At 34.0% G+C, this 12129-nt stretch overlaps 1 protein-coding gene across 6 annotated transcripts in view; it reads left to right on the forward strand.

The window, feature by feature from the left end:
* The window catches only part of LOC108685480 (trafficking kinesin-binding protein milt), a 44800-nt gene extending 34174 nt beyond the window's left edge, over window positions 1–10626 (forward strand). For 4 of the 6 annotated variants that reach the window (XM_018190275.1, XM_018190277.1, XM_018190280.1 and 1 more), the window contains 6 exons: window positions 6665–6741; window positions 7200–7575; window positions 7757–7992; window positions 8190–8383; window positions 8568–8804; window positions 8880–10626. In XM_018190275.1, coding sequence (XP_018045764.1) covers window positions 6665–6741; window positions 7200–7575; window positions 7757–7992; window positions 8190–8383; window positions 8568–8804; window positions 8880–10353 — 2594 coding nt within the window. In that variant the 3' untranslated portion in view covers window positions 10354–10626. Of the gene's footprint in view, window positions 1–415; window positions 802–4873; window positions 4925–6664; window positions 6742–7199; window positions 7576–7756; window positions 7993–8189; window positions 8384–8567; window positions 8805–8879 lie in introns of those variants that run through there. The other 2 variants (XM_018190279.1, XM_018190278.1) reach the window with 2 other exon arrangements.
* Window positions 10627–12129: the final 1503 nt, after the last annotated feature.

Here is a 12129-nt window from a genome sequence, read left to right on the forward strand (position 1 = left end):
ACCATATTTTCTTATATTAAAAATGAGAAAATGCAGTACTAAAAATTCATAGAGTTCTATGAGAAGAAAATAAACAATCATCTCTTGCAGTTTTTCTGTAAAGTTGATAATATTTGAATAAAAAATTATTGAAGACCAATTTCTGGCAATTTTTAGCAATTAATATCTTGTTAACTATTTGGACTTTCCATCTTTAGTTCGCTCCACATGTCCACGAACTCCGTCAGAACAGAATTATCGGACACCCTGCATATATACATACAATTACTACTTGCAATTTGGGTGCAGACACATTAGATGACAATTGGTTCCTTATCATGCGATAGATCATTTTTTTTCTCTTTTATTCCCCACGGGAATCATCATACAATCGCGAAAGCGCGTTGGCATGAAAGACTATTTACGACAGCTCTTGGTATCGGAACTGGTCCACGGACCCCGCGTATACCCTGGAGGAGGAAACCGCGGCTCGAGAAGAGAGGACGCTGACGCCGGACGTCGTGGAGCCGGAGGAAACCGGCCGCGACCACGACGATCCGCAGGAGGATGATCCATACGAATACGACGATGACATCAGGCCGCCGACGACTTCTGGCGAGCATCGCGACATCGACAGCGACGACGACGATGAGTGTCTATCCTTGTTCGAAGCAGCGAATTATCTCGTCTCGAGTTCCTCTGTGCCGACAACGAAAATCAGTGCACCTTGCTGGGGATGCAAGGGCTGCACCATCGAGGGCTTGCCGTTGTTCCTCCTCGGTTCGCCTTCGCCATCGGAAGCATCCTGCACATGCACTTCCTGTCAGTAACCCCATTTTGTTATCCTTGATTGATGTGTCATTCGCGTTTACGTTCGCACTGCGTCAGAATTACAGTGTTAAATTGTCCATCATTACATCGATATTATAGCTGGTATTTCGATATTAAACAAAAAAATCAATAATTTATAGTATAATATAGTTATCGTAGAAATTAATTGATTTTTTTAATGAAATTGTTTAAAAATCTTTCTCAGTTTATATATCGCGTGTATTTTTTTTTATTTCTACCAGTTTCTACCATTTTTACATAAATTAAAGAAGAGGCTTCCATTAAATATTTTTTGCAGAAACTCGAGCATATTAAACTCGTTAAATATTCGTGTCGTCTTATATTCGTGTATTATATATTGTGTTTGCATTTTAACTCATATGTCTTAAAGTTAACAATGGTCTTTTCTCAGACCAATCGATTTTTGATATTTAATAGCTGATTAGCAGACATATTACAAAATTATATAACTGTAGACTTTCTCTTGTTACTGTGATTCTCTGTATTCTGGTCACTCGATCAATCGACATTATGGAGTATACTTTCGTAATCCGTGATAATAAAGTGACAGCAAGTAAACCTTCTTTTTGCATCCGCAGTTTCGTATATATTTAATATTTAACGAGTTAATAATTACGTGTATCTGGCGCAGTGCGAACTTTTTTAAGTGGCATCCTCTATCTCTTCGACATGCATTTTTTTTCACATTTTAAACGTCGTCTCATTCTTCGCTTTGGACTTTAATACTCACCTGATCATTCGCTTTTGAAAATATTTACGTCAACAGGGATGGCTTGAAATTACACGGCTTAGATTTAAACGTAGATGGTACCATGCACATACGCTAGATAAGGAATATTGTATATTGACAATAAATTAATGCTTGTCTCGATAAAATTAGATAAGATATATAATGAAGCTATTATATATGTAATGAGGTCATTTACTTATTTATTTTTTTTGCGAATATTTATTGCACACTTTATTTTTATATGCTTATTTTTGTAAGTTTTTGCAAATTTCTTTTTTATTATTACTACTATATGTGAAAATATCTTGATTTTCGTTGCATGTGCTACCACTTTGCTTGCAGATACACTTTTTATTTTACGATCACAGTATTATTATAAAGATATTGATAACAGATTTAAAAAAAAGGATAGTATCAGTACTCGCATAATGAAAAAATTCATATTTTTTTATTAATTTAATATTGTATCTTTTCTATGGAAGTATTGGGTAATTAGCGTTTTTCCGGAAATAGCCAATTTTCTTTTTACATGATGCGCGAACGAATTAATGCAGGTTGCTATTTGCGTGCCTCTTCATGATTTTCCGGCAAGGTTTATCTTCATTCCGATCATACCGAGATCGACGAGTTTGCGTTGTCCTTTTCTGAATAAAAAAAAAAGAGTCGAGACTGGTTTTAAAGCTCCGGAGTAATTGGCATATCGCGAGCTAAAATATAAATTCCAGGCTACAATCCGATATTTAGTATCTTCGATAAGAAATATTTGTCACCTAAATTCACACGATTAAAATAAACGGATTTTAATTAAAATAATGCGTCTTATTTTTAATAATTAATATTATCTTTGATAAGTGATCAATATCAATTTTATTTGATTAATTAATCTTTTGCTTCGTCGGTCGTAATATGATGTAGGAAATTATCCAAGAAGTAGGATGATTGAACTTGCTAGATGTGGAGATTAAAATAAATTAATTTGCAATAAATATACAGTAGTTGTGCAACGAAATGCAACAAAATTCCAATAAATTCATGCAACAGGAAAAATATATTTATATTAATTCTACGTTACATTTTCAATTAAGTCTAGAGAAATAATGGTTCAACCGTATTTGTCATGAAGAATAAAATTCCGTAGCCTTCTGAGTTAGAATAATATTTTAATTATACAGTCCGTGGTTTCTAATCATATTGTTTTACTGTAAAGTAAGTTATCGAAAACGCGCTACTGTATTTCTGCGATAAAAATATTACAAGGTCGCAAACGATTTCATAAATCTCGATCTTACCTCCTTATATAAAACAGGTGCACTATAAAAAAATACATATAAAGAACGCCTAAAAAAAATATTAAAATTATAAATTGACATTGGAATTTTCAAGCTCTTAAGAAATTTAAAACTTTCAAATAGAGATTTCCATTTTATTTTTTTACAAACATATCTGTGATATGTATATATATTTTTTTTCTTCCCGGTTTATTTTTAATTCCTTTTTCAACATCACGCTTCGATCAGCAGGAAAATCTTTCGCCTCACGTGTCGAAGTATCCGCGGCACTTTCTGCAAATTCGCTCATCGATCATTGTGATCAATTGACCTTGAAAGTGTCTTAACGTAATTCGCTCGCGAAGATGCCGCGTCGTCATGAAGATGACGACGAGAAGTCTGTTCGAAATGCAGTGATGGGCATCGAAGCGCCTCTCGTTTGAATTGAAAGTGCCCCATTAGTTCGTTTAGTCTCGCTTCTTCAATATTTTTACGATATAAACAAATATCTTTTCAATAAAAAAAAGTTGCAAATTCGCTCATGAACCAATTACTTTATGAAGACACCGTGAACATCTACTTTGTCGGAGTATATAATTTTGTTTGAATCTGTCGTCTTTTTTCATTTTTATGCACATGTAAGTATTTAATATTATAACAAAATATGAAAGGCTTTCTTTAAAAGGTAAAAATATGAAAAATACTGCGTTCATCTTATTTTTGTAAAATAAAATTATCTGGAAACACGATAGTGTCTCGGCGTTAAGACAAGCGAAGTGTCTTATACACGGAAAAAAACGATTTTGTCGAAGTGTCTAAAAATTTAGATCAATCTGAAAATAATTTTGTTGGACTATTAAAATAATCAAGATACTCAAGCTAATTGCTAAAATATCAAAACTTTTTGCAGCATTATTCATTATACTTTAATTTTCTACATAATTATTTTGATGGATCAACAAAATTATTTTTCAATTCTAGATTTACTAAATTTACTTCAATAAAATCTGTCCTTCTGTGTATATCGGAACTTATGATAACGGATTTAATGCGCAATTAGTCTAGTGCATCTTCTTGATAGGATAGAGCTTCCAAAACCCTATAATATATCAACAATTTAATGAGTTATCCGTGCAAATCTCCCTCTATAACTAATCTTCATGCAGAAATAAAATAATAAACGATTCTTTCAGAATCTGCTATCAAAATTCCAGATTTCTAAAGCACAAAAACACGCTTGTCAAAACGTGAAACATCTACTTCTTCCTGGATCCCTTTCGATTTCTAAGTGCTTTCGAGTGTCTTCACTTTCTCATTCTAAATTTGTTTGCGGCGTACGAATTTATCCCGATTTAATTTGTTCCCCGTTCCTATAATTGTGACTTTGAGTTTTTAGAGAGGAAAGCGACCTTGGTCGTGAATGCGTCTGCGCCTTTCAATGGCCGGCCGGTCCGAATAGTGAGATGCGCCATAGCCGATCGATAGAAAGGATGCAAGACTCTTTCGTGTAATGCAAGCATTCCGTCTCCACGCTTTCGCATTCCTCTCGTTCACGTGCCATGTTTTCTCATCAGTCTCATTAGAGTCGCATCATCTTCGGATCCGAGACACGCGATCGTGTCTCCTTGCCCTTCTCGCCTACAATTTTACACGACAGTCCGTCTAGTGCGCGGAACGAGTGATCAGCTGCTGGGTATCGCCGCACCAGTATCTGTTGCTCGCTTGGAGATTTCATTTCATTTCTTTCTCGTGAAAACTCTTGATGAGTAGGGTAATGTTACGGAGAAAGACCTTTTACCCCAGTTGATCTAGAGAAGCCGCGAGTGAAACATCGTGAGACTATCAAGTGCATTAAAATTATCTGTACAAGAACTTCCTTCGGTAATTTATGATAAAAATTAAAAACAACAAGACTGTTTACGGAGACTAACGATTTTCATGAAGTGGACCCGGTCAAATTTTGAATGAAGCTCCCACGTTGGGAGCTCTTTGGAAGAAATGCTCGCGCGTACTTTTAGTGCATTCGCGTTGCGAGATCGTAATTGTTCGGAATGTATGAAATACGTGCCAGAATCCTTTAATTTGACGACCTCAGGTAATCAGAGATACATCGCATTATTGCAGACATCTCTTTGACGTTAATATATTATTCGAATAAAAAATTGTCGAAACTTTAAATAAAATTACGTAAAATTATATTTTGCAGAACAATATTCATGTTGAAGGGAATTTATGATTTTAAGAATTATTGATTACAAAAAAATAATCGATTTTCTTCAAAGAGTTGTGTTGTTCTATAAAAGAGCAATTATATAGGCATATATAAAAAAAATATGTGTCTTAGTTTAGACTGTAAACATATTAAAAGTTCAAAATCGAATGGAAACACTTTTATGTTTTCTTATTATTATTAGTTCAAAATATCTGTGCTAATAAAGCTTACATGAACAGAACAGTTTTGTTGAAGTAACTAAAAATTTTTAGCTATAAATACAGATCTGAAAATAATTTTGTGGGATTGTTAATAATTATGTAGGACATTTTCAAACATGATGTAAGTAGTTCTGACATTCTAACAATCAGTATTTAATATAATAATTTTGATGGGGCAACAAAATTATTTTCTGATCTGAATGGAGCTAAATTTTTAACTACTTTAGCAAAACCGTTCTTTCCGTTTCTTTGTAGAATTATTAAGTTAATTATAAATCACACGCAATATTAAAATGTCACATACATGAAAATATGTAAAAATATCTATCCTTTTTTTTTGTTAAATAAGTGAAATTAAACGATGAGTTCATCAAAAAATGTATGAATATTTAATCAGGATTTGTGTTTTGCTTACTCGAAATAAAATAACTTACGTTTCAGATCGTTGCGTGGGGGATTATAAATAGTAGAAAATCGATTATATGATAATAAAATATAAGACAATAATACATGAAGATCTAGTCTGAAGATTATTTTGTTACTCACTTTCGAGAGGAACGAAGCTTCCATTTATGGTAACACATCCTATTTCAAAGTAAAAGAATTGAATTTGAATCAATATAATTTCGACGAGTTTACCTTTCGATATTACGAGTAAAGAAAAGTTGACATTTACTTTATTCGGCGCAGTTCTATCATCGCGAATGAGAAATTTCGCATATCTATTACTTTGAATGCTGAACTCGCTGAAATTTTATCAGTGGATTCAATCACTGTCGCAATACTATCGATACGCAAATGGATTGTGCGCGAAATATCGTTCAACAAAAGAAATATGACACTATCTTGTACATCAATTGTGTGCACAAGTCATAGAGAATTGTATTGCACATTCGATTCTATATATGGTTCATATTTGATAGAATATAGAATTAATATTAAAAATTGAATAAAATTGACGATTTATAATATATAAATGTATAACATAAAAATAATTCAAATTTTATGGGAATAAAAACAAAAAATAAAAAAATAAAATGGATATTAAAAAATATTTAAAATATTTAAAAAATAAAAATTGATTATATATATTACAATAAAAACACAGATCACAAATAAAAAAATCTCAATATATGCGTGTAATAACTTTAATTATATTGTAATATATGAGAACATATTTAAGTAGGTATAATAATATTTTTCGTATAAGAAGATAAAAAGTATAATAGTTGAAAAGAAATCTATCAGAATCTTGCTTATATTGTCTTCAGAGCTTAAAAATGCAATAGTCCGGCCTCTCTGCACATATATATCTGCTACATTATTATTTTTTTTTTTATTTTTTTTTTTAAGCTCTTTTATTCCAGCAGGTTTAATAACAAATCATCACACTCTGTTACAGTCTTATGTAGCAACCGAGTGAGCCAAATGACAAAGACCTATAATGATATAGAAGCAGTTACAAGGCTTCTAGAGGAGGTAAGTCTGACTAGGAAGCAAGAACTAGTAGCAACTAAGTCCGCGCTGTGCATATCGTCGTTAAAATTTTACGAATCTAAATGTCCGTATCTAAAAATATTAACGAGACATCTGGAACAAATCGATATAATGTAACGAACCGATAAGTGATGATCGTTTAGATTTGTAAACAGTTACGTAATTAGAACTCGTGAAGAATTTATAATAGAGTTTTTGTCAAATTATTAGAATTTTATTTGAAATTTGTTTTTATATTCTTTTCATATTCTTCTGAATTATCAAATTTTATCAATTTAAAGATAGTTATTAGAAACTCCCTTTAAAAGTGTATTGATAAAAGTATAAGCGTTGCAAGGAATATTATTAAAGCTATTTTAGAAATAAATTAGTAATAATTATAGAGAAAGCTTTAATTATAATAATAACAAATGACAAATGGCTACGTTTTTTTTCGACAGAAAGAAAAAGACTTGGAGCTTACAGCGCGCATCGGCAAAGAATTGCTGGCACACAATCAAAAGCTCGAAACCACAGTAAACGCATTAGAAAATGAACTTAAGGAAGCGAATGAGAAAATTACTCAATTGAATCATGAAGTATTGAAAAAGACCGAGCTGATACAGGTACTGACGAACGATGTGGACGAATCTAGCTCAGAGGCTGGAACTCCCACCGGCCTACGCGGCATTAATTTGGAGATGTTACAAAGAAAGGTTTCCTGTTTGGAAGACGAAAATAAGCAGCTTCGCAGCGAGTTCGCGAAATTAGTTTGTGATGCCGACAATTCCGAAGAACAGGAGGCACGCCTTGTAAAAGATATCGCAGCGCAATTAGGTATCTCATCGTATATTTTGTTTCTATATTCAAATGTATTTACTTGTAATGCATTTTTATATTTCATATTACATAACGCTTTAATAATTTTGGCTAAATCAAATAATATTAATTAATAATTGTATGAACATTAGACAAAATAAGATTAAAATATTATTAAATTATTTCTGGCAAATAACAGCAAACGCTAATATGGAGGTGGATGGTATAGCGGAAGAGCTTGGGCGGCAAAAAGATGAGAATCGATTGCAGCATGAGCAAATAATTAGTCTTACTGCAAAATTAGCTGAGACAGAGCTTAGGCTCGCTCAACTGATGGCGGAGCACGACGAAGTGGGAGCAACTCTAGTCATCACTAGGGATAATCAAAATACACTTGCCGCTGAATTAGCCGAATTCAAAGAACGATATGCGGAGGTATGTTTGTATATATATATATAAGAAAACAATAGATTAATTAATTATTCTGTTAAGCTTTGTGTGCGAGAAATATATAAATGAAAAATTATATTTAATAATTAAAGAATAAATACATTAAGATCTGAACTATTATATTTTGTTCGTATAAATTGTATCGTATAATAAATCTGTATCATGCATATTATGTGTGTCAGGTGGTGAACTTGTTAGCCGAAACACAAGAACAATTGCGAAAACAGAGAAAACGCGGAATGCCGACTGTGCGCGGTGGATCGCTATTCCCGTCGATGGGTGCAGCACCTCAACCGGATTCTATCGCTTCTGAATTGGAATCGTCCCTTTACTCGGAATTAAGCATTGACTCTGGAATTGGAGCAGGTGATAGAATGTACGTTACAAAGATGCATTTAATGATTTGTTATTATTTAAAATTAAAACTAATTGAACGTACACATGCACACAAACATACATTCTCAGATGTTCGAATTATAATTATAGTTACTTAGCAATAATTATTTAGCGATAATTACTTAGCAATTAATCAAATAATTCGTATTGCACTTGTTCTATAGTCCAACCTACAAGAAAGTATTTGAGACTGTTCGTACAGCATCTCGAGCAACACATGCGGGAATGGATCCCAACCAGTTTCCTAGGTTAAATTCTATGACGACATCGACATTATCTAGCAGTTCTATTGGTCCGCGAATGAGTTGTGGGCAAGTGCGACCGCAAGCATCTACATTTCCCAGTTTGGATTCTACCGGTGAGAGCGAAGGATCCTTGCTCATCGAATCTGAAGATTACCCGTGTGTATCCAATTCTTTATGAAAAGATACGAATTGATTTTCTTATATTTTCAGTAACACTCTGCTGTGTTTCAGAGGACCACAACGAACGGGTGTACCTGGTGCTCCTGGTGCTGCTGATCTAGAAGCCGCTATACGTCGTCTAACTCCTGCGGAAGTATTAGCAAGGCGTGCATGTCTCAGTACAGGTGCTGGTTACAGTTACGATTACGACGGTGGCATATTACATTCCCCACCAATCTTCTTGCCTTTTGATTGTCGCACTCCGGACAGCATTATGTCGACTGGCAGTAGCGGCAACCTAAGCGGTTACAGCGGCAACAGTGGCAACGCTTGGCGTATTCCGCAGAAGTTACAGATAGTCAAACCAATGGAGGGTTCCCAGACGTTGCATCATTGGTCACGACTGGCGACGCCAACATTAGGTGGATTGCTGGAAGACAGACCAGGCGTTAAGACTAGAGGTGGTCGTGCTCTCGAAGATCTCGGTCTCATAACGTTTACGTTAAGCGATTTGGAGGAAGATGAGGAATACACTAATCCTGGTAAACCGTTCCAAGACACTGGCTCCATTTACACCTTTACTAATAGTACCGTTATGCATCCGGATGATCATACTACCAGCGTAACACCGAGCATCGTTAGTAGTCGCGTCGCTTCGGCACCCAATAGTGGTATGAACTCTGGTATGAGCACCCCTCGTACGCACAGCCGTCGCAATTCAACATCAACGTTTTCCACTACGCTTGGATTGGCTAAAATGTTGAACGAAAGAGGAATCAAAGCTGTCACGCCCTCGTGTATAGGCACGCCTACTGACGATCGGAATTTCTCACCGACTGCTACACCGTGCAACAGTCCAGATGCGAGTCTGTCACCGACAAGGTCATCATCACCAGTACCGGAGAGCGCTGCCTCGTTGACATTGGGACTGCTCAGCACCGGAGCGGAATTACTGAGGCGTACTTTTAGTTATGAGCCACCAGCGCCAGTGCAAGTTAAGAAGAAGAGACCAAAGTCGACAATTTCACGCTCCGACAAAAAAGCTCTCACGGGTATACGTCTGGTGGAGAAATTGGAGAGAATTGGTATTGATACAATCATAGCTACTACAGCCAGCTCGTCAATTTCACCGTTAGCTTTACAAGGTGCTTTATACACGCGTCGTTCGACTGGAAGTCCAATGGCACAATTGACTTTCCTCAAAACTTCGATGTCCTCCAGTATCAGCCAAGAGAAGTTAATATCTCCTTTGTCTTCAACATCCTCCACTAGTGACGAATTTCCGCCGAGCAAATCGCCATTATTGCTCGGTAAACGAGATGATAGCAAGGAGCCTGAACCAAGCATGTCTGGTTCCAATGCATTTAACTCGAGAGCAACGGGTCAGTCACCGGATCGACAACGACGATCGGGTACTAGAGCAACGAGGCCCGATCTGGGTAGAGTTAAGCCACCAATTCCGACGCCTGTAACTAAAGAATCCAAACAGTCGGCATTGGGAGCAATAAGCTCGCTTCTTTTTGGTCGTAAAGGTGGCTTATTGTGAATATTTTGTAATGGGATAGGAGACAAATCATTCAATTCCAGCGAATTATTTTTTAACATGTTCGCAGAAAAAGAGCTCATTTTTTTATTACCTGGAAATTTCGATTCACTTCGGTACGGCATTACTTGAGTACACGATATGCTTTTGTCGCCAATATTATTGATTGTCTAGACTTGGATGTATTCGCTAATGTAATTCGTACAACAATTTTTGAATCTAATGTGATGAATCACTGTAAATAATCATGAAAATATTAACGTTAATAAGATAAATCAGAGGTTGCTAAATATTCTATATAATAAATATTATATTTTAAGTTTTATCCTAAAATTCTTGATTTAAATGTGAGACAATTTGTGAGGGCAGAATATATTCTGTACAGCGAAATTATTATACATTTTAAATTTTATTTTAAAATTTATAATAAATTAAGAGCGGAATGAATACAGAAAGCTAGTTTTTTTCATAGTTTGTGAATAGACATCTAAATATTATTAGCTTAAATGAAGACGAAAGATTATTTTGTGTTTATATATTAAGATCTTTGACTATATATCTATGGACTGCTAGTTGTAATATTTACGCATTGTATTTAATAACATAAAAATTTAGGAAGCAAGACATAGTATAATTGATAATATAAATCATCAATTTGTTACGTTAAATTAAAAGTACATATGAAAATCAATATAAACTTTTTATTTAATAAATTTTTTTTTTAGTATATATAATTTCTTTTATAAAAGTCAAAAAAGATTAACAACATATTTAAGTATAATTTTTATAAAAGGATATACAATATATGTGTATAATAGTAAAACTGCCCAAATTGTAAAAAGTTGTAGCTTTTAGTTTTAGTTTCTTTTTTTATTTTTTATTTTTATTATCTCGCAAAAAATATGTATCAATATATAATGGTCCATATTTTTTTGCGAGTGAGTACATACTATATCAATATATTTATAGTAGATAAATATTAATATTTTTTCGTAAATTTAATAAATCAAATAAGTTTTACACTTCGGAACACTTCGCTCAATATTATAAGATATACAGATTATTTAGTGCAGTTCATATTCTTACATAGTTAAAGATTGAAATATATTTCCAATAATACATATGAAGGAACAAAAACAAAAAAAACAAGGCAATTATAATATAGTTATAATGAAATTAAAATATCGTGTATTCGAAATTTGTAGCTAATGACTGGAGAGTTATTACCAATGCAATGTAAACAATTAGTATACAAAAGTCAGGGAGGACGCTGAGAATGGTGCAACGTACTATAAATGCATTATTTTACGTAATTTAGCACAAAGTCAAATTTCGATGCTTATTTATTTTCTTTAGCGAACGCTTGGACGACGAGTAATAGCATCGTCAATAGCTATTGTCAGTCTTTGCACGCGGAAGATTGTGCATTTAGCGTTGATTTATAAATATGTACTGTATATAGTTGAATGAAATGTAGCGGAACGGTAAAAAGCGTCTCACATTCATTCTTTTTTTCCTTAGCGATTTCTTTCGCGTAACTTCGTAATTTATTGCAATTTCATTTCCTGCAAGTCTGAGTATATATATATATATGAGAGGACATGTAATGTATATTATAGATAAAAGTGTTTAGCTCGATGCAGCTTTGTACATAGACGTACAAATTAATAAATTAAATTGGAAAGTAACGTTGTGTAGCTATTCTACCTCGTTTGCATTTTCCCTGCATTGTTCTAATCATTCGAGAGGCCTAGAACTAACCGGAAAGAAATCGTGAAA

The sequence above is a fragment of the Atta colombica genome, unplaced genomic scaffold (assembly GCF_001594045.1).
Source record: "Atta colombica isolate Treedump-2 unplaced genomic scaffold, Acol1.0 scaffold153, whole genome shotgun sequence".
Classification (NCBI taxonomy): domain Eukaryota; kingdom Metazoa; phylum Arthropoda; class Insecta; order Hymenoptera; family Formicidae; genus Atta; species Atta colombica.